The 26,074-nt window shown below is 37.2% G+C and overlaps 1 protein-coding gene and 1 long non-coding RNA gene across 6 annotated transcripts in view; one reads left to right on the top strand and one right to left on the bottom strand.

Moving 5' to 3' along the window:
• Positions 1 to 26,074, bottom strand: part of lrp1b (LDL receptor related protein 1B) — a 1,066,453-nt gene that overhangs the window by 242,126 nt on the left and 798,253 nt on the right. For all 5 annotated transcript variants that reach the window (XM_016994954.2, XM_062970961.1, XM_062971003.1 and 2 more), the window contains 5 exons: positions 21,223 to 21,405; positions 11,137 to 11,337; positions 9,417 to 9,662; positions 7,341 to 7,538; positions 2,378 to 2,582 (listed from right to left, as the gene is read on the bottom strand). In XM_016994954.2, the coding sequence (XP_016850443.2) occupies positions 2,378 to 2,582; positions 7,341 to 7,538; positions 9,417 to 9,662; positions 11,137 to 11,337; positions 21,223 to 21,405 (1,033 nt within the window). The remainder of the gene's footprint in view (positions 1 to 2,377; positions 2,583 to 7,340; positions 7,539 to 9,416; positions 9,663 to 11,136; positions 11,338 to 21,222; positions 21,406 to 26,074) is intronic.
• On the top strand, positions 16,328 to 25,115 carry LOC134296381 (uncharacterized). Its single transcript, XR_010003111.1, has 2 exons — positions 16,328 to 16,609; positions 24,827 to 25,115. It is a non-coding gene; the product is annotated as an uncharacterized LOC134296381 (long non-coding RNA).

Below are 26,074 nucleotides of genomic sequence, written 5' to 3'. Positions count from 1 at the left end.
TCCTATATTGGTTCCAAAAGCAATGAAAAAAGTCTTAAACTAGCCTTCTTTTGTAAATACAGTAGAGTCTCACTTATCCAACATAAACGGGCCAGCAGAACGTTGGATAAGCGAATATGTTGGATAATAAGGAGGGATTAAGGAAAAGCCTATTAAACATAAAATTAGGTTATGATTTTACAAATTAAGCACCAAAACATGGTGTTATACAACAAATTTGACAGAAAAAGTAGTTCAATATGCAGTAATGCTAAGTAGTAGTTACTGTAGTTGCGAATTTAGCACCAAAATATCACGATGTATTGAAAACATTGACTACAAAAATGTGTTGGATAAGTGAGACTCTACTGTAGATCTGTTTTTGCATTGGATTGCACACTGAATTTTCTCAGTGTCATATGTCCTCATACCACTTTATAATATTGCATCATACTTTGAGACAAGAGTCTTAAATTACAATGACAGGATAAATGTGAAAAAGTTAAGATATAATCTAAAGTAATTGAATATAGATATAGTACAAACTTGGCAAATAATTACATACAAGTGATTAGCAATGTGAAAAGTAATTGCATCACATTCAACGATTAGCAGTAAGTAATTATTTAGTGAAAAACTTATTTATTTATTTTAAAACCTAATTGTGGATAATGTTCATCTCAAAAAATTAATTGCTCATTTTCCCACGTGGAATTAATCACAGCCATTTTGATATTTTATGTATTCAGGGTGAAGCGATTCCTGGACATTGTAAAATAGGGTGATAACAGAACAATATATAAGGGTCAGGCACGGGCATTCTTGACTAGCATTTTAAAGAAGGAAGAAGAGAAGGAGGAAGAAATTCCTTTTGATTTGCTTGCCAAACTACCATCACAAATATGGAGAATTAGACATTAGAGATAAAAAACAGCTAGGCAAAAGAATAGTCAAAATTCCATATCATGAATTTGTGGACCTAATCACATTAGGAAATGCTCTGTTTCAATTAGTATGCATCCTGTATTTTTAAATGACTGTATTCAGACAGGATGCATGTTGACCCCATCACACCAAATATTGTGCTTTGACACCTCATACTACAAAAGGCTGGCTCTTTCCAATCCAGTTGAAAAATTCCCCATGTTACTCTGTGACATTTTACTTTTTTCACCCTAAAATTGCACCATAACGTAGCCTGGAAGTCTCATGAGATTTGAAAAAGCTTTTGCATCTGCACAGTGATAGGTTTATTTGATCACTACCTTTTGGCATGAAACAAAAAATCTACTGCTGATGTTGCTTCATTTAGTACTTCAAATTTATGAGGCCGAACTTGAGGCCATTCAGAGGCAATAGCAGCTTCTGTCAGCACTACTTCTCCTTTTGAGAAGGCATAACAGATAATACTTTGAAGCATTTGCTGATTATGTGGCTGGAGCAGATGGTGCCCTTACATGGGAAGGGACCACCCCAGAGCCAAGGCGATGCTAGCTGAGGAAGGAATTTAGCAGGTTTTTGTAGCAGTATAGCTAATTAAGTAACTGGAAGAAGCAACAATATGTCAAGAAATGTTTTGCAAAGTTTTTCTGTGATATAAAAAGATAATTGAAGCACAGCTGTATATTTACCTCTTTTATTTCTTTTAATTGAAGTTCTGTTACACATTAACATTCTGTTACATAAATACAACAGAGGGGGGAAAATAGCGCAAATTCCCATTAAAAAAATAATTTAATAAATGAGATAAAATGGCAATTCCTGACTTGGTAATCCCAGAGATCTTTCCCCTTCAATAGCCAAAATGGAAAGGATGTCTGCATCCACCGTAACAGTCCGGGGTCAGGAGACTCCAAACGCGGAAATTCACTCAAACGACAAGCTGACAGGATGCATATTAATTTCCCAATCACACATAAAAACAGCACTTCAGCGATTGAAGGAACCATAGTATTTAAAAAAAAAAAGATTAGAATCCCGTGTGCAAATTATCCCTTTCTGTGTCGTTTTGCAAACAGATTCCAGTAGAATACTGACAAGATGAGGCAAACATCATGTGATCTGTCGGGGGTGCTTTGAATGCGATTTCCTGCTTCTTAGCGGGGGGTTGGACTAGATGGCCCATGAGGTCTCTTCCAACTCTACTATTCTATGATTCTATGACCCATTTCAAATCATTCTCAGTCTCAGATACTGAGTATTTCCTAATGTAATAAGGTCCACAGATTAAGATTCAAAAAGGCTATCTGCCAGAACTGACTTTAATCTCATTCCTTCAAAATAGACTCAAAATCAGTTATTGCCAAAGATGAGGACAGAAGAAAAAAAATCTCACCATATGTTAGAAACCAAATACTCAGTTCAACTGTAGATAAACAAAGAAAATACATTTAATTACCCATATCTAGGATCCAAAGCAATAGCCCTAGGATGTTCCATGGCACCTGCTATTAATGTAGTCCTCAGTGTGCCATCTAATTTAGCTACTTCAATTTGATCCAAATTGCTGTCTATCCAGTATATATTGCCAGCAATCCAGTCAACAGTGAGGCCTTCAGGGGTAGCTAAACCATGCTGGACGACAACTTCAATGGAGCTTACGCCTGTGAAAACATATTACAAATGTTTTTAAAATGCTGAATAGCCACTTATAAACTTCAGAAGAATGTTTCTTTAATAAACATGCTTTAAAACATGGCAATAATAAAAAACATATAATGAATATTATAAATCAAAATATTGCCACAGATACAGTATCAAATATTTCTAATAAGAAAAATTATGAACATAATTTCAAAACGAAAATCTTACCCATAATTACATAAACAAAAGCCTTAGGTTCTGTACATGATCAACTACTGATTTCATTTAATATTAATATGTTTTGATAGAAAATAAGTTTCATAGTGGTAGTGAGCCAAGATGGCATGATCTTATCAAACTTTCTACCACTTCCAGTATGCATGATTTGAACTGTTATAAATAGGGATCTGTTATCATCTCCCCTCTCTCACTGGCTGCCCCTGTGCATGACGATGTTCTTTAAATTATTTGTGACTCAGGTTGTGGATGCGTCTACACTGTAGAATTATTACAGTTTGTCACCACTTTAACTTTCATAGCTCAATGCTATAGAATCCTGGGATCTAGTTTGGTGATGCATCGCCACCCTGGCAGAGAAAGCTAAAGACCTTGTAAATCTATAATCCCCATGATTCCATAGCATTGAGCCACAAACTGCTATAATTATACAAAAGGGCTCCAGTGACACTCCAGGGCTGCATCTGGGAAGTCCTGGACCAGTTTGGTTCAGATTAATAAGTGTAGATTCAGCCTTTTGCAGCTGAGGCTTCCCCGCATCTTACCTTCAAGCATTTGGAGCTTGCTCTTCCCTAGGCCCATGATGTGCAGGCTACTCCCAGCAGGAGTGGAGACATGTGCAGGGGCCTGGTGGGAGAGGGGAGGTTACACTAGAGCCCTATGGGCACCACTTAGCAATGTTCTCTGTGCAAGCAACATGCAGGGTTTCTACGTAATAGTCTAATAAATTAAATGTGAAAAAAATATTGCTATGGCAGTTTTCTTCAAAAAAGTATGGATAAATTTTATAAATGACATCATGTCTTCCCACTGATAGAAAGTGGAGATATGAATCTTAAGCTTTCATAACTTCTACAGCAAAGTGTTTGGGACATTTGAAATATTAATTGAATAATTACATACATGTTTTAAAACTGTGTGCAACATATGTTGTTGAAAAAAGAAAAAAAGAAAAATGTTTCAAAAGGCGCTGAATCTCACAGATGCTAATATTTCTTTTTTACAGCAATAACACTCACATCTTGATAGATGTGTTGAGACACTATTTCCAAGAAAGTTTGTAAATATTCTTTATAACCATACTCTAAAGGATGTCAACTGAATCAATCTAGTCTACAATCATGTCTTCTCTGGAAAACACATAGTCTGGAAATATTGCCTCCCACTATTGACTCTAAGCAACTGAATTGCCTGTTGATCATATTTCACATTCCCATTTCAATCCATTTTCTTAGGTCTCTCTCTCCTCTGTATTTGATTCATTTTAAATATTAGCTTCATGTAGGAAATTATTTCAATGTGTTGTCGAAGGCTTTCATGGCCGGGATCACAGGGTTGTTGTATGTCTTTTGGGCTGTGTGAACATGTTCCAGAAGTATTCTCTCCTGACGTTTCACCCACATCTATGGCAGGCATCCTCAGAGGTTGTGAGGTATGCCATACCTCACAACCTCTGAGGATGCCTGCCATAGATGTGGGCGAAACGTCAGGAGAGAATACTTCTGGAACATGGTCACACAGCCCGAAAGACGTACAACAACCCAATTATTTCAATTTAATTCCAGAATGTTACAAGGTTTTAAGTGGGGTTTGATCATGGTTGGCCTTAGTAGACAGACCCAAGTCTTATCTTCCCCTATCGTTAGGACCACATGGGTAAGTCCTAGATAACGTCTAGAAAAATAAAACTGAACCCTAACAAAACAGAGGCTTTGTGGATAATATTTGTTTGTTTAAAGAACTGAGTAAAGAAAGATATTTCGTCTCTTGGGAATACACCTTCAGAGATGGCTCTGAGTGTTTTGGGGCACTTTTGATTTGTCTACCAACTACAGTTATATCTTGTTATGGATGACTTGACAAAAACAGTTCATGCACTGTTAACTTTCCATCTAGATTCCCTAGTGGCTGATGGCTTCCAAATTAGGGGGCAGTGAACCTTTTTCAGATTTTAGTATAAACTACAAAAACTATAAAGTTGCCAAGCCCTATCCTTTTCAATGGCTTCTTTATAGTTCAGTCTAAAACTGAGAATGTATGCCCACTGACCAGAGTGCTGAAATGTGTTCTATGTGGGGTGAGTATGAGGACAATGTAGAAGAATATGTGCAGTATATAGCTGTTAAACTGCTCTCAGGATCATAGGAAAAAAGAATTTAGCAATTGTTTCATAAGAACTACATTGGTTGCCAATGAATATTTAGTCTGTTTATGCCTATACATGGCTTGAGCTTTTAATTCTAGTACTGTGTTGTGCTTTTGGTAAATTTAAGATTTCAGAATTTCTATTGTACAGGACTACTGGATTATTAGTTATATCTCACTCTGAGATTAGTGGCATAAGGCAATTTGCAAACAGTGAACTAACAAACAATTATTAACTATACCAACAACAATTTCCCTCAAACTTCAGGTTTTTCAGAATCATGACCATTAATAGTCTGAATGTTATAAAGCAGACTCAAAAAAATTCCCTTTCTCCTGATCCAAAAACTATGTCAAGATCTCTGGCTGAGCAGAAGCTGTGGCACAAAGGAACAGACCAAGACACCAACATAAAATGTGTAACAAAAATTTGCAGTCCCATGTTGTCTTCAAGTGTTGCACCTTTATTCCTCACAATTAATATTTCCTCTTTTCTAGCAAAGGAAACACACAAGATGAAAACCAAGACTTTCTGACTGGAAATTTCAAGTCAGCTCCTTTATTATTCTTTATTCTGCTCATTAATTATTCTTTATTCTTCAGGTAGTGGGTAGAATGTAGGTGGAACAGTCCCACTTAGGATGGATAAAAGATCTAGAACTTTAGGAAAGTTACATCTTCACCTTGCCCTAACCTGAAGGTAATCTCCTTGGCTTTGAATAGGTGCATTGAGAGACAGCAAAAATGTATTTAATGGAAGTGGGTGATTTCCAAGTACCACAGAAACCTAGGAAGCATTACAGTAGAGTCTCACTTATCCAACATTCTGTATTGCAATCAGTCACCCTTTTAGTAGTCGATGTTTTTGTAGTCAATGTTTTCAATACACTGTGATGTTTTGAAGCTAAATTAGTAAATACAGTAATTACTACATAACGTGTATTGAACTGCTTTTTCTGTCATTTTGTTGTAGAACATGATGTTTTGGCATTTAATTTGTAAAATCAACATAATTTGATATTTAATAGGCTTTTCCTTAATTCCTCCTTATTATCCAACATTTTCGCTTAGCCAACAATCTGCCAGCCTGTTTATGTTGGATAAGTGAGACTCTACTGTACTTTTGTGAGCCTTGAACTCTCTAATATTTAATCCTTTCCAGACCAACAGGGAAATGCATAAGTATATTTACTCTTTTCCATTCTTGTACATTTTTGTTTCTTTCTGTGCTATTGATGTTTGTGTACAAAACAAATCACAGTTGTCACTCAGTTGAGCAAATGAGTGAAGGGGGTGGAACAGAGGGTGGCAAAAGGGAGGACAGGTGGTGTGCAGGTCTCTTGAGGAGACAGAAGGCTCAGAATGAGGGAGAGGAGGTGGAGAGACCTGGGGTAGTTGGGTAGAAAGGTAGTAGTGATGGGAAAAGAACAAGGGCAGTGGGGAGGGCTGCAGCATTGGCACTCGTTCTGTACATCACAGAAACCTGCACAGTACTTGCCTTCCCTTCTTCTGCTACCCCATCTCCTTTCCCCCTTCCACAAAAACAAGGGAGTGAGGGAACACATATGAAGCCAGGGCCAATCTCCCTGCCTAACTGCTAACTAAATCTGATTTAACTGAACACAGCTCAAGATGGACATGAGTGTTAAAAATGTGTAGGGCAGCAGTGGGGGCAACAGAAAATAATCACATTCACAAAAGTTAAACCAGCAAATGTAGAGGGACAACTGTACCATCATTTTAAAAAGGCAGTTGTATGGATGATCACCAGTGAAACTTTTATTATTGCTTGCAAAAATTATTAACCACATAAACAATAACATTCCATGTTGGGTGAGATTATGGGAATGTTTACACTTTTGTTGTTCATTATTAACACTTTGTGCTTCTGTTTTGAAAAATAATTTGGGAAATAACCCATGCTTTTGTCCAAGCAGCATTTTTTTGCACAGAAAACATTGTGTTTTTTGCATCAAATGTGGATCTGTAAAATAATATAGCAAGGCATTTGGTATTGTGGTCATTGTTTTTTTGTCTTTCATTCAAAGATATATTGCCTCTGTGTGACATTAAATATTTGTTATGTTTCACTAATTCACCAATTGCTGAGTGGGATAAGTGAAAGGATATTTTGAAGAATGTGCGGGGAAATGAAAATAATTGCACCAAATTAAGTTATTTGTATGTTTATACTGGATACCTAGATATTCCGGATTATGCAAATGCCAGTAAGAAAAATAATTTGAATACAATTTAGTAGATTTACCATCTTTTTTGATGTGAAAATTTCAGTTGAGAATGGGGAAAACATTTCCTAAAATATAATGGACTCAACATCACCATTTTTCAGTTGAGATTTCCCCCCAGAATCATTACAACACAGCTTAATTTCATACCTCCAGAATCAGACAGCTTGCCTCTATAAATTTTATCTTCTACCACATCTGTCCAGTACAATAAGCTCTGATTGAAGTGGAAATCAAGTGCTATTGTATTTCTTAAACCAGGAACTAACAGGCTATAGTCCCGTTTCTGCAGATCAATCCTTCTGATTTCATGACGAATTGAGAAAATGATGAAAGCTTCAAATGGATCTGGGAACACAGTATTATATTTTATTGTGACAGTAATAAGGAGTAGATTCTTTTAGTACTTTCTACTTGGATGGTCATTTGGCTAACTCTAACAGATAACTTGTAAACTATTTGGCATTCTCTAAATAAAGAGCAGCATGCAATACTGGGCATTTGACATGGTGACTTCTCACAGCACCAAGAGCATTGTGATTTTCCCCTCCAGACTCTCCCTTTTAAAAAAAGGAGGGGGACGTTTAGCACAAAATGCAGTGTTTTCTGCAAAAACAATGGGCAAGATTCTAGATCACCCACTTAGATAAGTAATGGCTTTTAGCCCCACCTCTCAATTCTGTCTTATCAGGAAGAAACCACTGCAAGCATTAGGGCTCTATTCTCCTATTAATAAGCGTGTTCCTTCAAGTAAGAAGGAATTGCAATAAGCACTACACAAGGAATATGGGGATGTCAGTCTGCGATGACACAATTGATAGGAGAGCAAACAACTGTCGTCCACAGTGGTTGATGCTTGGTAAATCAGAATTTTGGACTTTTATTATTCTTGCATATTCCTACATTGTTCAGTATATCAATCGCAAATACAAATAATTTATGAAAGAAAAGACTAGGTTATGCATTCATAACTGCTATCATTAATTTCACTTTGTCCTTTGTGTAAAATACTATTTTGTTCAGGGAACACAAAAAGCAAAAATGGTTACCTGTACTTATTTACCAAAGAAAAATATTTTACTGTGAAAGTAACACACACACTCTTAGTGTTGGTTGACCAATTAGTTGACTAAACACAATTGATATCCTTCTCACTGAGAATCTTGGTTTCAGGGTGGTTTCAGGGTGGAAAAGAAATTCAAAGGCAATCACAAGTGAACAGAAGACCAGAATTTCACATCCCATTTTTCTAAAATACATACTTCATCCCAGGTCTAATGTCTCTAAAATATTTGATTGATATTGCTAACAGAAAAATCTAATTTAAAAATCTCAATTTTGGTCCATAGTTCTAATAAAATACATTTATTCTTTAGCAGAGCTCAAAGCAAGCACACTGCTTCCTAAGCAATTACGATCTAACAAGATCAACTAACAAACAAGCATATTCATTCGAATATCTTAGCAAATTGTTTAATAGTAAATTGGGATTACATCTAAATGTTGTTCAGTACATGGTGCAACAACTACATTTTCATTATTTTAGGAAGAGGGCTTTTGATTATAATGCATAACTTTAGAAGTTTTCAAATCAACACCAGAGTCAATACACTGTATTTCCATGTATAGAGTGGGCCAAAAGTCACAAGGGTGTCCTATACATACTGGTATTGGACACCATTCATGAGATTTGATTTTTTTTTGCACTTAATGAAAATGTATATATTATATATATACTGTATATGATGCTATGATATTGCAAATTAAGAACAAAAAATAATGGTGTTATTAAATATTGAAGCACCTCCATGACTTTTGGCCTACTCTGTACATACTTTATGCACAAGGTACTTTAAGGTTGAGCAACAAGAATGTGTCTGTAATGTGCTTTGAGATGGGTAAACAGAATGTTACAACACAATATTAAAGGCATAGTCTAATCCCAAAATTTAGTCACTCTCACAATGACTAGAGGGAAACAGATACAATCCCAAGATCCAGTCTTGCTAGACACTTTACCAGCACCAATGTTTTTAATCCTGCAACTTGTAATACACTTCTCAAATTCTGGCTGAAACAAATGGTGGTCTGGATATCTAAGAGTTAAGTATTAAATAAGTGATAACTCATGCTGCATCTTGAAAGCAAACAGGTCTTATTTTGCTTCTCTTAAACTTTCATAAGGGGAATTCAACAGTAGCAAATAGATGGTAAATGTCAACTTACCAATATTAGCACAGCTTTCACCATCTTTATTGAGCTTCCAGCCTTCATAACAGGAACATTTAACTGTATTTTTATGCTGCTCACACACTTGGCTGCACCTCTGGTGTTTGGTGCAATAGTCTTCAAATTCACAGGTCTTATTGTCTGAATTTAAGTGCAGTCCTGGAGGGCATGAACACACAATTCGACCTCCAGGAACTACTGAACACTGGTGACTGCAGCCACCATTGTTAAGTGAACATTCATCTGAAATAAAAGAAAAAACCCAGAAATTGCTGCTTCGTACAGTGCAACTTAATAGTAAAAACAATTTCTTTTTTTTAAGACCACTAGTTTTGTGTCAGACTAATATTGGAGAAAAATAGAACATAAAATTCCTCAAGGTTCAATCTGGGACACATTTCCCTGTTTAATGTGGGAAGGAAAAGGGAGTATGTTAATGAAATCTGTGGACAGCTTAGAAGAATTCTTAATGCATATTCAGGGTTAAACAAGGTAAATTGGATGAGCTCCTGAGCTGAAAGTAGAGAATGTTAAACAGCACCAAGTGGAGCATCACAGGTGCCAATGAAAAACAGTCACTGATTGTTCATTTGCATGTGAGAACCATACAAATGATTTCATACATATATGAAAGACAATGGGCAAGGATGGATTCCATCAGCCTGCTTTTCTTTATGCACATGCACTGTATGCATATTCAATCATGTAAATAACGATAGTAAGAGTATCTTGGAGTCAGAATCCAAAACTATTTTTATAATCATTTAGCACAGAAAAAATCAAAAATGCATTTTATGAACATTAATTTTAGAAATATTAAGTGTTTCACCTCGGCCCCATCTACACTGTCATAAAGTGTAAACACATTATCTTGCTATATCCAAATGACGCAGCCAGGCTAATGTGTTTTAACCTGGGTTAAGCCCTTTACTCCCACTTGATCTCCAGTTGAAAAAAAACCCAGCAAAGACCCTGGAAGATTCAAATCTTTGATAGTGCTGTTGCAGTGGAGACAGGCATCTGGAATCATCATGCATGATCCCAGATGGTGTCTTCACAGGCATCCCATGTTTCCTGGTCTTCGGCAGCCCAGGATGGTGGGAAGGGAGTGCATTCCAGCCCCCTCCCACTCCTGTTTCATTAAGAAGCAATGGACCTTTAGAAGAGGGAAGGGGGCTTATTCATCCAAAGGGCCATCATTTCCTAATGACAGGCAGCCCTGGGAGGTGGGATCGCAGTGTTTCCCAAGCCTCCCTGCATCCTAATTTTCTACAAAAATGATGGAGAATCACCCTTATCACTGTAGTTCTCTTCCTTGACTGCATCACTGAGGAAATGACTGAGCTCTGAAAAGGGAAGTCTCCCTCCCCTCCTGCAAGCTCTGTCACAACCTGAGTGAGGAAAGTCTACTGCAATGTTAAGCACAAATCACCATTGTTTTTTTGTTGGGAATCAGTGTGCAAGTAAGCTCGGAAGGCATTCCCAATGACTAGCCATGTCAAAGAGCCATGTGTAGTTAGCTACCCTGTGGCTACAGGTCAGCATTTTTATGCCAGTTCAAGATGCATTATGTAGCAGTGTAGAACCATTTAAAGACACAGTAATAAAACAACAAATTAAGACTATGAATCTGTCTTTATGGAAAAATCATTCTGACAGTATGAGTTGGACAAAAGAAACATTTTCTATTATGTCTATTTGATCAAACATGAAATACCGCAAAGAATATCTTCATCAGATCCATCAGGACAATCTTTTATTCCATTGCAGAGCTTCTCAGGTTGTAGACAGATAGAAGTATCATTAGCACAAGGATACTTTGGAGGACCACATGTGTATCCATCACAATTATCCTCATCAGATTGATCTTCACAGTCAATGTCGCCATCACATAGCCATGCTTTACTGACACATCTCCCTTGAATTTAAAAAAAAGAACACACAAAATGGGACAGATTGAAAATCAACAATAAATAATCTCTTATTATTTTGTTGAAAATACTTTGTAAGAGAGCAGAAAGGCAGAATAGAACTTTCAACAGTGGGGTTGTAACATACAAGTTTATCCAATAATAAAAATGCAATGTTGGTTCCTCCTCTATTTTGATCTTACATCTTATTTCAATTTCAAACAAGTGTAGACAAAATATATTTTTATTGTTGATAGGAGAGCCGTCAGTTACAAACAAGGGGAAAATGGCAATTTGTAGGGAAATTACTTTTACATAGTGACTAACAGCCATATGTTATAAAACTTTTCAAAAGCAAGCATAATTTTGAAAATAAAAAAAGCAAATAAGATAAAAAAATAACTTATACCTATCAGGACAAAACTAGGTTGCATTAATCAAATTTAAACAAATGCCATCTATTTAAAGAAAATAATGAATAATAAATCAGTTACTTAGGTCCAAGATGTCTATTTGAAAAGGTAAATGTATGTGTTAAAGGGACGAGTGGTTATTTCTGTTCATTCTCTTAAAAAGCTTGGAATATTACATTTGAATGATTATATAGATATATCACATGTTATAAATTGTGAAATCAAAAATACCAAAAATGGAGAATGGATACATTTAATTAAGTTACACTTATGAACTCATCATTTATACAATTTTCAGGACAAACCATGGACTTTACAGAGAATGCAAGAAGGCTGTCACCATTTAATATGGCTAATGCTTCAAAATTGTTCTGTTCGTTATTTTACTGTTAACTTCCTCTAATTACTAAATACAAACCTGCAATACAATTATTGCATGCTGGAAATATGACTTCAACATATCTGGAAACAGAAGCTGGGAAAAGCTCTCCTAGAGTACAGGATTTCATCCTACAACCTGCTCAATTAAGCTTCATCATCAATTTGTATTTCTCTCCTCTTCTCACTATCTCTCCCACTCTCTTGCTATTCACATATATTGTTTTTAAAGGTTAATAAGGAGTGAGATTAAAGTTTAATAGAAAACAGCATGTTAATTCCAGCTGGAGGACACTGATCTACGCTAAGGGCCACAATAAGAGGTCAGCTGTGTGTGTGGTATCCAGGAGTCTGCTGCATGGAGATAACTCTAGAGTAGTCAGGCTTGTATTCCCCCACTGTTTCGCTTTTGGTCTCCTTAACAACCTCACTTACCTTTTAATTTATTTCCTTGGCTTGAGAATTACAACAGTTCCCCAATGTGCTTTCCCCCAAATGCTATGTATAAAGATCTATATCATTTTTCAAGTGGCTGTGGGATGTAGGATGTTTCTAAGAGTTCATAACCTTAGGCATGCAATGGACTGCGAGAATATGAATAGAGAGAATAAACTACAGCAGGATGAGCAGGGGAAGTACATGACTTAGCCCATAACTCACAGTAGTGCAGCAACTGTGTGTTGTTGTTTTTCTTCTTGTTGTTATAAATTAACATTTATGTGTAACTAAATATTATTGGTTCATATTGTTTTAATCTTTATAGCATCCATATCAATATATTACTTTTACGATGAGTTAACCTTTAAAACGCAAAGATTTACAAGAAATGTGAAGTCACTATAATTAATAAAACAGATTTATGAATATCTGTTCACAGATGTTAGAGCTATATATCTTGACACCACATCTACTGCCTTAGTCTTTCAAAATCAAAGATCCTGAACATAACTTAAGATCGGAGACCCTACATAATATATAAAATATTAGCAAATGTAGATGATTTTGGAGCACTAACTTTTCTGGCTGTATTTGGAAAGGGGTAAGTCGGAAATAATGCCATACCATGTGTAAGTAAGTAGGTATAACAGCTTCTTTGAACAAGCTTAATTGTTGCTCATAGGCATGCTTAGAAATACAATTAATGTCACTCTGTTTTTACAAATGACCAAAAGGCATGTGATTTCCATATTCTTTTCTTATTTACAGCTGACAGCTGCTTCTTTTTTCTTCATTCCAAGTACATAATTAGGAGCTGTTGAAACAGTTAGGGGAAGGATTACTATTAATCTATTAAAGGCTGTCAGTACTGTAAATACAGCTTCATATTATTATGGGACACTTCTTTACTATGGAACTCAGAGTGAACTGAATACTTACAAATATGTTTGTATCTCCAATGTTTGATTTATATTCAGTTAAATTTGACTAAAGTTCTGAAATCATTGAGGGAAAATTAAGTAGTAAATTTCTGTTGGAAGTGAAAGGAAAAAGAAGGCTAAATGTATTAGATCAGGTAACTTCCTTCCCATGGCAGAGAATATCTGAAAACCAGATCAGGATAGTGTTGGGTCAGGGCATTGGAGAGTTCAAGTGCAGCATTGGGAAGAGGAGAACCCTTTCTATCCAGGCCAAAAATATCAAATGCAAGACCTGCAGTTTGAATCTGGCCTCCTGTCATCTTATGTGGCCTGTGAGGTTTTCAATTACAGGGCAACATAGTTACATTTATATAGCCTTACAATTATAAACTGCCCTTTGAAGACAACCATAAGGCTGATGTGGCCCTCGGTGAACGTGTTTGACACACCTGATCTATGCTGCTGTGTTATCTAACATGAGATAAATACAAAAATGCCAAAAATCTATATCATGTTTTCCTTTTTAAAAATACTAGATATTTTGAAAAGTCTCATTTACATTTCACCTTTCTAGGATGTTACAATATTGACAGACACTGCTTGTTTCAGTTAAAAATATAAAATAATGAATAGGAGCATGAAGAAACATGAAGGATAAAGTGGAAAAGTTAAATTGGAAAGCAGTTACCCATCTACTCCAAAGAAAGAGACAATCTCATAAATGTACTGGCAAATTGAGGGGCCCTTTATTAACTACCGGTTATTGACTTCTGTATATACACATGTATAAGTCGACCTCATGTATATGACAAAGCCAGGTTTTTTTTTGGGGGGGGGGGGGGGTCAAAGTAAAAGATTTTGATATGGCCCATGAATCAGTTGAGGAACCTTATGCAGAAATGGGAAAGCACTAACAACAACCCAGGAGAGCCAGTTGCCTCTGGCCACTATCACCATTTCTCTGCTCAAGTATTCGAAAAGGCCAGAGGTGGTATCACAGGTGAGAAAATAGAAAGGGTCAGTACATTTTCATTTTTTTCCTGTGACAAAGTTTATTTGGTTTGATTCTGGGACCTTTCATTGATATGCACTTGCCTTTTGCTATTTTGTTCAGAGAAGGGGATGGTTCTCTTTTTATAAGAGTTAAAGTACAGAATTCACAATGACCTGTGATTAAGTTGGCCCAGGGTTATTTATTTATTTATTTATTTATTTATTTATTTATTTATTTATTTACAGTATTTATATGCCCTTCTCACCCTGAAGGGGACTCGGGGCAGATCACAAAACACATATACGGCAAACATTCAATGCAGATTAGAACAATGATAAGACAGACAACAGATAGAGGTATATATAGGCTTTCCCATCTTTCAGAATCTTTGGAGGCTGTGTTCAGTTCTGGCCACTGGCGGGTGCTGTCACTTCATTTCCCTGCCAAAGAATTGTCATTATTCGTAAACTTCCTCCTATTTTCTGATCAAACACTGAGCCTAAATACCTCCCCACTTTAATGCGGTTCCTATTTATCCACTCACATTTGTTTTTGAACTGCTAGGTAGGCAGAAGCTGGGCTAAAGGTCAAGAGCTCACCCTGACCCGAGCTTTGAACTCTCAACCTTCCAGTTGGCAAGATTTATTACAGCTTGGTGATTACCCTGCTGTGCTAAAGCCCAGCCCTGGTTATGGCGTTGATTTTAGTCTGTAAGTATTTCAACTTGAACTGCAGCAGGGTTGCATATTATATTGTATGCTGAAATATATGCATAATATTTTGTTAGCATATCAATGGAAGGCCCAGAACCAAACCAAATAAATGTTTTCTTCCCTTAATCAGCTACAGTAGAGTCTCACTTATCCAACATAAACTGGCCGGCAGAACATTGGATAAGAAAATATGTTGGATAATAAGAAGGGATTAAGGAAACCCTATTAAACATCAAATTACATTATGATTTTACAAATTAAGCACCAAAACATCATGTTTTACAACAAATTTGACAGAAAAAGCCGTTCAATACACAGCGATGTTATGTAGTAATTACTGTACTTATGAATTCAGCACCAATGTATTGAAAAGACTGACTACAAAAACATTGACTACTAAAAGGCCAACTGTGTTGGATAATCCAGAACGTTGGATAAGCGAATGTTGGATAAGTGAGACTCTACTGTAATTCCCAAGAAATTTGCACATGCTGGCCTCCCTTTCCAGCCTTAAAAAAGAAAAAAAAGACAGTCAAGTGCACCATTTAAGATCAGCCATAGCAGAGCACTTGATGAACCAACCTAGACACAGTATATTATTTGAGAACACAGAAATGCTCGACCACTCCAATAACTATCATGTCAGACTACACAGTGAAGCCACTGAAATTCACAAGCATATGGACAACTTCAACAGAAAGGAGGAAACCATGTAAATGAACAAAATCTGGCTACCAGTATTAAAAAACTCAAAAATCAGAACAGTAAATAAGAAGCAACACTCTGAAAACAGAGGAATTCCAGACATGAATCAACCAGGGGCAGCTAACAACTCTGAACAAAGGATGCCTCCAGGCAGGAAGAAGCCAGGAGGTGAAACTATTCAATGCTAATTAAGGTGATTAATTACAACATTCACAATGGCCTCTGACTGACAAGAGTTCTTCTCTCACCCTGGACATTCCACAGATATATATAAACCTTCCTTGCTTAGTTTCTCCATACCTCACAATCTCTGAGGATGCTTGCCATAGATGTGGGTGAAACGTCAGGAGAGAATACTTCTGGAACATGGCCCTACAGCTAGGAAAACATACAACCACCCAGAGCCAAAGAACAACAACAATAGGGAGCTTGGAGGAAAAGGTAGTGTTTGTCTGCTTCAGACCGCCTTTGACCAATGCTCCTGGTGACTGGCTCTCAACTGACTCAGGCCCTGGCTGCCTGGCTGAAGCAAGGCCCAGAAGAAACACCTGCTGCTTCCAGAGGCTGGGGCATAAAAGGAGGATGCCAGCAGGAGCCCAATCACACAACACCATTCAAGAGAGCCAAATAAGGCCTTGAAATCACAAAGGGCCTAGCAGGGCCTAGCAGGGTGATGCTGCTACTACTTCTTGACCAAGAAACTTGAGAAACACCACTATGTAAGTCTGATGAGTGACAGAAATGCAGTCTTGACATCATATCATGACACAATTAGAAATGAGGCAGCCAAATTATGATTAAGGGGTTGGTGCAATGCATTATTTGTGCATGGGGTTATTACGTTTTAATATGTTTAATGGTTTTAAATTGTACTTCTGTGGTGATTGTTTCTAGTGATTTTATGTTATGTTTTATTTGGTTTGTATAATTGAGGCATTTAAATTTCCCTGGATTTATGTTGCATGCCACTCTGAGTCCTCTGTGGGGTGAGAAGAGAGGGATAGAAATGAAGTAAATTAATAATAATAATAATAATAATAATAATAATAATAATAATAATAGGAAAGTTCCTTGACAAAATTGAATGAAAAGCTGATAAGGAGAAGACCTGGCTATGGCTCACGAATGGGACCCTGAAGAAGGAGACAAAAGGCCTGATCCTTGCAGCCCAGGAGCAAGCCGTCAGAACAAATGCAACTAAGGCCAAGACCGAAAAATCAGCTGATGACTCAAAATGCAGACTGTGCAAGGAAACTGACGAAAACATTGATCATATCCTCAGCTGCTGTAAGAAAATCGCACAGACAGACTACAAACAGAGGCACAACTATGTGGCCCAAATGATTCATTGGAACTTATGCCTCAAGTACCACCTCCCAGCAGTAAAGAACGGGTGGGATCACAAACCTGCAAAAGTATTGGAAAATGAGCATGCAAAGATACTGTGGGACTTCCGAATCCAGACTGACAAAGTTCTGGAACACAACACACCAGATATCACAGTTGTGGAAAAGAAAAAGGTTTGGATCATTGATGTCACCATCCCAGGTGACAGTCGCATTGACAAAAAACAACAGGAAAAACTCAGCCGCTATCAGGACCTCAAGATTGAACTTCAAAGACTCTAGCAGAAAACAGTGCAGGTGGTCCCGGTGATGAGTGGCACATTGGGTGCCGTGCCAAAAGATCTCAGCCAGCATTTGGAAACAATAGACATTGACAAAATTATGATCTGCCAGCTGCAAAAGGCCACCCTACTGGGATCTGCACGCATCATCCGAAAATACATCACACAGTCCTAGACACTTGGGAAGTGTTTGACTTGTGATTTTGTGATACGAAATCCAGCATATCTACCTTGTTTGCTGTGTCATATAATAATAATAATAATAATAATAATAATAATAATAATAATAATAATAATAATAATAAAGGCTTCTGACCCCAAGTTCCAGGAGACTCACTGATAACTGTCCAAAGGCCTCCTTTTCCATACTAGTCTGCCAAAAAAGTGACCTATAAATACCAATTATGGGGAATAAATGTCGATTGAACAAGTTAGATAAATAATCCAAGCACTCACCAATGTGTTTAGTAAAGCTCTCTAAATCAGTTCATTTAAAACACTAACCAAAGCCAAATTTCCCATGGAAAGCTACAAGCTGAGCAAAATATCTTCCTGTCTGTGAAGGCTAAAGGGGAAGCACAGTTCCTAGCAATTCTTAAAGTTTTTCAGCTGAAGATTGCATTCGTATCCAGAAAGTGATGGTGAAAGACAGGGAATGAGGGACAGAGCTGGGTTGTATATGCATGCACCCACACATTTCCTTCCCCCTTCTCATTAGGATGCTCCCTTTCTTCTTTCCCTTCTCTTGTGATGGCAAATTGTGCCCTCATCTCCACAGGCACTTGTATGGGTGATGTGTATGTGTGGGGCCAGATTATAATACTACAGGTAGAATGATGAGACAAAGTATTTAAACTTCGGCCCTAACAGCCAGCAGGCTCTTAGGAATTGTGGGAGTTGAAGTCCAAAACACCTGGAGGGCCGAAGTTTGCCAATGCCTCATTTAAACTCTAACAAAATTTCATAGTTTTACCATAGTAGCCTTCATGAATCAAAAGTAGTTCTTTTCTAAATACCCATCAAAAGGTTCTATACTAATCAATTCTGTGTCTTGTAAAACAAAATGATGCATAAATTAGGCAAACAATGAGTACAAAAGAGCTGGAGTAGGCACAAAAATAATTGAGTTGTGTCAGTTCCATTCAAGGATATAATTAGAATCAGATGCTTATATAATTAGGTAACTTTGCAAAGGAGAATTTGGGAGGCCTCGCCATATATAAAAGGATTAGAAACTTACCAGAAATATTTAATAATATTTTAGGTTACAAATATATGACAAACCTAACAGATTTACAAACATTTTCTTTACCACTGTAAATTGTACACAGAAAACTGTTATTACTTATTCATTTATTTTATACATTTTCCCCATCATGGGACTCAAGGCAACTTACAAAGCTAAAAACAAGATAAACTACACATCTGAAAATAATTTAAAAATATTTTTATTGACAACCATCACACTAAAACATCATTTAATTTAAAACCTCCTTTAAAATTGGGGGGGGGGGGGGGCGGAATCTCCCATAAAAGTCACCATGCAACAAATTAATAATTAAAAGCTTATTTGTGAAAGTGGTCTAGCCTCCTGTAGAAGGGAATTCCATAGGTAGGGAGAAACCACTGAAAAGGTGCTCTACTGTGTCCTCATTAGATAGGTCTGAGATGGCGATGGGACCAAGAGAAAGCTCTCCCACAAGCATCTTAAAACTCTGGCATAATCTGTCAGAGAATATGGACCAAAGCTGTATAGGACTTTATATAAGTAAACAGTGCCCAGATATGAACCAGTAGCCACTAGCCAGTAATGTTCTTTCAACAGAAAGTTATACGATCTTTGTAACTGTTCCCTTTCAAGATTCTGGTTGCAGCATTTTGGACCAACTGAAGCTTCTGAACAGTTTCCAAAAGCAACTCCACATATAGTGCAATACAGTAGTTCAAATAGGATGTAATCAAGTATTATGTCATCATAGCCAGATCTAACTTGTGAAAAAATAGAAACTGGCATCTAGTCTTAACTGTGCAAATGTACTTCTAGACAATGCTGAAATTTATACTGCCAGGCTCACAATTAACTCCAGGAGTAGAACCAAGCTGTGAATCCAACATTTTACAGGGATTGTAACTTTATCGTTCACAGCATGAATTCCTATTCCCTGATCTGTCTTTCAGCTGAACAAAAGAACCTCTCTCTTGTCTGGATTAAGTTTCAATTTGCTCATCCTTATCCTGTCCATTACTTAATGCAGACACTGGTTCAGTGCTGAAAGTTTCCTTGGAGAGATATAATTGTATATCATTGGCATATTGGTGATGCTGAACCTCTCAAATGCCAAATAATCTCTCAGAGGGGTTTTGGGGGAGGTTTTAGCCCCCCCCCCCCCGAAATTTTTCAGGTAAAAAAAAAAACTGGTTTACTCATGAATTTTAACTGGTTAACCAAATTCCCATGTTAAGTCTATGAGACACAAAGTCCCTCCAGGCACTATCTCAAACAGCGGTGTGTGCGTGTGTGTGTGCGTGTGTGTGTGTGTGTGTGTGTGTTAGGGGTTCAACCCCCCCCCCCCAAAAAAATTTCTAGCTAGGGCCCTGGTTTCAGGTGTATATTAAATAGCATGGGGGACAAAACCAGCACCACCTCCTGAGTTTGCCCCTCCAGGAAGGATTGGAACTACTATAAAACACTGCCAAGTCCATCTCAGATAACTTAGAGGGATACCATGGTCAATGGCACAGAAAGTTGCTGAGAGATCCAGCAGAACTAACAGGACAAAATCTGCCTGTCCTATAAACAATCCATCAAGTTGACCAAAGCTGAAGGAAGACTGAAATGGATCTGTATCATGGGCTTTACCTAAGACATTAAGACTTAGAATACTAAATTAGACTATTTTTTTTAAGGTGGAGTTGACAGCCAACAAAAGCTAACCCCAGAGAGTAATCTGCATTATCAGGTGACAAGCAGAGGTAGTTGCCAGGATGAGGTGAAAGGGGATTTCAAAAGCTTCTACACAGCTGAATAAAATCCAGATTATCTGCTTTCAAATGGATTATATCACAGTGTAGACTCAGGGCCCTTACAGACAGGCCCTATATCCCAGGATTTGAACCCGGGTTTTCTACTTTAAACTGGATTATGTGAGTCCACACTGCCAATTAAACTGGGATAAACAGAAAACCTAGGACCAGATCCTGGGAAATAGGGCCTGTCTGGAAGTGCTCTCAGATAATCCAGTTCAATGCAGATAATCTGGATCATCTGCCTTGATATTCTGGATTATATGGCAGTGTAAAAGGGCCCTAAGACTCATGAATGGATTCTGATAGTATGTTAAATTCAGCACTTCGTTTAAAAATATAGTAGCAGATGGACTCTGTGTTACAAGTTGAGTGCTACTTCAGATTACATTTTCATAAATCATAAAACATAAAGTATGAAATATAAATCATATTATGGAATGTATGTGAAATAGAGTAAAGCCAGCCTATGTGGGCGATGGGGATAAATTTGCAAGAGAAAAAGAAACAGCAAACTGATCTACAATAAACCCAAGAAAGGTACTGCATTAAAGCACTACTGGGTGAATGCAATCTGATTATAGGCAGCCAAAACCTAATGGTCACCGAGTATTATGTCTCACAATAAAGATCCTCCAGAGTTGTGATTTTTTTAAAGAGGGGGAGAAGAGTTATTTGTACCTGTGGTCTTGCAGGAAAATTTTGTCTTCTCATCACATGGGCGTATAGTTCCATTACAAAACTTTTCATCACTGCCGTCTTCACAGTCCTTTTCTCCATCACAACGCCAGAACTCAGGAATACAGTTTCCATCTGGGTGGCACTGAAATTCATGCCCACTACATTTTCCAAGAGAGGCTATTTCTAATAGATAATAAAAAAGAGGTTGTTATGATTCAGGAAGTTTCTTATGACCACTCTCAACTACTTCAACTATTCTAATATTCATTGGAAATCAAACTCAGTCTTTTGTGGATATCCTTAAAACCATTTTTACAAACAAATGGAAACACTATTTTACAAGAAACCACAAGCACTATTTCTCAAAGTATTTCCCTGAGCAGTTAAGACACTGAGTTTGGCCTATCAGCCTATCCTACAGTTTCATACACATCCTTCCTTAGAAATAAAATTATTGGAATGAATAAAACATACACATTGGATATAGTCAGTTAAGGAATCAGAACAACGCACAGTGGCATACAAATAAGAACACTAACTTGGGTGTTCTAAACAAGTATAACATACAGTATATTTCACTCTCCAGGAACAATCATAGGGCAAGGCACAACAAATAGAAACATGTAAAGCAATACATGTAAAGTATACATATAAAGCAATTTTTTTAAAAAATAAAACAAACTTTAAAATATAGTCTTTAAAATTCTTCAAAATTAGTCTAAAACCATCCTTAAATATAATTTTAATACAGAACAGTTCCAGACATTAAATACTATGAGGAACAACATTGCTTTAGCTGCCTGCTCAAAGCTGAAAACAGATGGAGTTTTCAAGGCCAGCTCTGGTTGTTTTACCCAAAAAGCCCTGTGCCATAAATTTAGCTTTTGCCAGGTTTGCTAGTATAATTGCTCCCAGCTCTCTCTGAAGTTTCATGTTGCTATTCAATGATGTTACTCTAAGGCAATTTCAGGCTATTCTCACTCAAAACACTGAGTTGTAATGCAGGGATGAATCAGTGCTTTGGGGCTTCACAATGTAGTGCCTTCAGTGTTACCTACATTAGACTCTACAAAACAAGACTGTTTATATTCTAGACAACAGCATATAAAGATTTGGAACAGCTGCTGTGTCTTGAAAATACCTCATTTCTCAAATATTTACTAAAATTGTAATGAAACTGTCTGAATTCCATAGCATGCCTGTTTTCAGGAAACTAAAGTCAGCTACATGTATGTTCCTTTTAAAAAAAAATCAGGCATTGTTGTTCAAATATTCAGTCCATGGAGCCATCAATTTATGTAGGATATAAGAATGGTGAAGAATGATGCAGAGCTGCACTTGGATGAAATAGTCAGCCACATTTCCAGCCTTTACTTTCTTAACCATGACTCTGTTCTTTTTAACAAAGGTCCCTTCCACACAGCCATATAACCCAGAATATCAATGCAGAAAATCCCACAATATTTGCTTTGAACTGGGTTATCTGAGTCCACACTGCCATATATTTCAGTTCAAAGTAAAAAAGGTGGGATTTTATTCAGCTGTGTGGAAGGGGCCTCCGACAACAATCTGAAGCATAAGCCATACATTCTGTTTCCTATATTTTGGGGAAGTCTAAGACTTTTGTGTCATTTCATCAACATCTTCTCCAAATGTAAATATGAATGCAGATTTAATCCTATATATGACAACATTGTAAAAGCAGTTCATGTTAGTAAATTAAACAAAAGCAGGAACCCCAAAAAGTTATCTTGAACTATCATTCTGGCCATGTAGGGCAAATCAGCTTTGTGCATCATGTGGATCCCCCAAAGTCCATTCACCCCTGTCCTTCCACATTTGGCCTGTATAGGTGGGTCCTAAGTTGCGTTGAGATACCTTTGAATACTGCTATCCCAGACAAATACAGTTATGTCTCTGAACACTTTTAGTACTGTGTCTTAACTTTACATTTTATTTTACTTTAGCCATACATGATGTAATTTGGTCTCTCTTCATTACCAGACTTGATCCAATGGAGCTTTCTCATTAATTCGATACATGAGTATTGTACTTTGTGTACTTCCTTTTTGTTTTTGTTTAGTTACCTGTTGCTGGCTCCTCTTTTGTATGTGTATTTTAAGATAATATAATTAAATTTTTAAAGATTTGTAAATGTTGGATCATTTGAATATCCCAGCTGGAGATGGGAAGTAGAGATATGTTTACAAAATGTATGTTAATCAAATTAATGAAAGCTAATTAAATTAGATAATTAAAAATAGACCCAATCATTCTGTAGCCTGTATTCTGACTGAATCTATTCATATTATTTTAATACAATACATCTCTTTCCATAACTGGATAACTAATAATGCAATGCAGATTGAATTGTATGCTTCCACAGGAAGATGAATGAGCTTTATAAAGATGTCCAAACCAGGTTTTTATGGTTTTTTAAAATTACATTTTCAGAGACTGTGTAGCTTCAAGCTAAACTATAGCCTGTGGGTAAACACACATCTATTAATAATTCATATTATTTTTATTCTTAAAATATTTATATTTTGGTGTTAAAAGCATCAGGACGCAGGAAGGTTATGAGGCTGAGGCTAAATTTGTAGAGTTTAAAATAAAGCTTTTTTTAACCCAACAAAACTTTCCTTCTCAAAGCAACCTGAAGCTAAAAAATAATTTGAAGAATGTGTTGCAAGCATCAGGCAATCTTAATGAAGAGACTCCTTGACTGAAAGGAATCCTTGCAGTTTGGGACCTATTTTGCGTGGGGGGGGGGGCTTTGTGGAATTGTTGTCAGAAAACAGCCTCTTCTGTGCAGAAAATAGTTATGGGAAATACGATTTGTGCAGAAAATCCTATGTAGGAAATGATTTTGCCTGCACATTCACACACACACACACACACACAATAATCCTTGTCTAAAACTTATCCAGAATATGTCCCCAACTGCAATGTTTTCTGTGCTGAAACAACATCTTCAGCTCAGAAAATATTAGTGTGCATAAATATTATTTTCTGTACAGAAATAATTGCCTGTTCAGTTATATGCAAATATCCATGCATGCATCACACACACAGAGTTTTTCTGAGAATAAGCATTGAAGTATGTAATCATTTGAAACACATTCTTAGAGCAAGAATAAAGACATGGCTTTATTCAAGAACGAAAATAGTAAAAAGCTATATCCCTTTTACCAATGGGGGAGTGTGTCCCTGTTGGTGCTTATAGATCTCTCAGCAGCTTTAATAGCATCATCCTTGGTATCCTAGACGGGTTGAAAATCAGAGGCACTGTGTTGCAATGGTTCCAGTCATATCTCTCAAGTAGGTTCCAGATGATGGTACTTGGGGATAGCTAGCTACTCCTTTAAAAAGGAGCTGTTATATGGCATCCCACCAGGGGCCATTCTATCACCAATGCTTTTTAACATTTACATGAAACTACTGGGAGAGATCATCTGGAGATATAGAGTGGGGTGTTATCAGTATGCTGATGATACCCAAATATATTTTTACATGTCTTCAAATTATGGCTGTCAATTATGTTCCAGGCAAAGTACAAAATTTTGGGTTTTGACCATTACAGCTCTACATCCTTTGGGTCTAGGTTATCTACAGAATCGCCTATTCCTGCAGAATCAGCCCTTTAGGATACTTAGATCCTCAGGAAGATGCTTACTCCAACCAGCCAGCACCTGACTGGTGACCATCACACAAAGAACCTTTCCATCAGCTGTCCAAAGACTGAAATGACCTGCTGGAAGAAATCTGACAGCTGAATGAGCTGTCGTAATTTAAAACGCAATTGAAGACCCATCTCTTCCAGCATCCCTACGCAGTCAACATTCAGTCATGAGTTTTGATTTACATTCTATTGATACTATATGTCAATTCTATATCTGTGTGGTGTAGGTTTTTATATTTTAGTGTTTTTATTTATGTAATTTATTGTATATATTTTTATGCTCATATGTTTTTGAATTTGTCGTACTCTGCCTCGAGCTATCAGGAAGGGTTTGGCTATTGCACTGTTGTTGCTGCTGTGTACTCAAGTTCACCCAGTGAGTTCTCACTGCCAAGCAGTGATTTGAACCCTGTTTTCCTGGTTAAGAAGGGTTATTTAGCTTCAATCTAACTTTTGGTTTGTTTATGGAATTGAACATTTTTTTAATTTTCTTTGTGAATAATGTATTTTATGAGATGGACAAGGGAGTGTCCTGGTTGGATTTGCTGGACTTCTCAGTAGATTTCTGTGCCATTATCACAATGTTGATAAACTCTACAAGTTAGCTGGCATTACCCCCTCCCCCCCCCCCCCCGGATGTGCAACGGGAAGTTACTGCTAACTGAGAGAAATAAAGTTGAACATTGTGAAAGCCAGTTACTGCATGACTATCAGCCTCCTCCCAGTAGACTCAAATCAAGGAAAAGCTTCATGAGGACCACCACTCCTCTTCACATTTCCCCAGCAACAGCAAGGGCATCCCTTTGGGCAGCTAAGCCAGGAAATCCCAGTTTGATGGCCCCCCATGAATGTTTGCCTCTAGGGGCAAACCAAGAATGGGCAACTTGGAGGTCCTTAAACAGACTCAGAAGCGGAGTGGGCAGATCAAAAGACAACTTGGCAAGGTGGCACTACCTGGAGGAATCCTCCACCTTGTGTGACTGTGGAGCAGAACAAACAACTCCACATATGTATGCTTGCCCACAATGTCCTGCCTCATGTATGGAGGAGTTGTTGTTTAAAGCTATGGACAATGTGTTCGCTGTTTCCCGCTTTTGGTCTAAAACTATTTAGCTGCTTGTGATTCCTTTATTTTATCACTTTTAAACTTATTTATTATACAATGCTTTT

The sequence above is a fragment of the Anolis carolinensis genome, chromosome 1, assembly GCF_035594765.1.
Source record: "Anolis carolinensis isolate JA03-04 chromosome 1, rAnoCar3.1.pri, whole genome shotgun sequence".
Lineage (NCBI taxonomy): Eukaryota > Metazoa > Chordata > Lepidosauria > Squamata > Dactyloidae > Anolis > Anolis carolinensis.
This window is presented reverse-complemented; position numbering and strand designations above follow the sequence as displayed.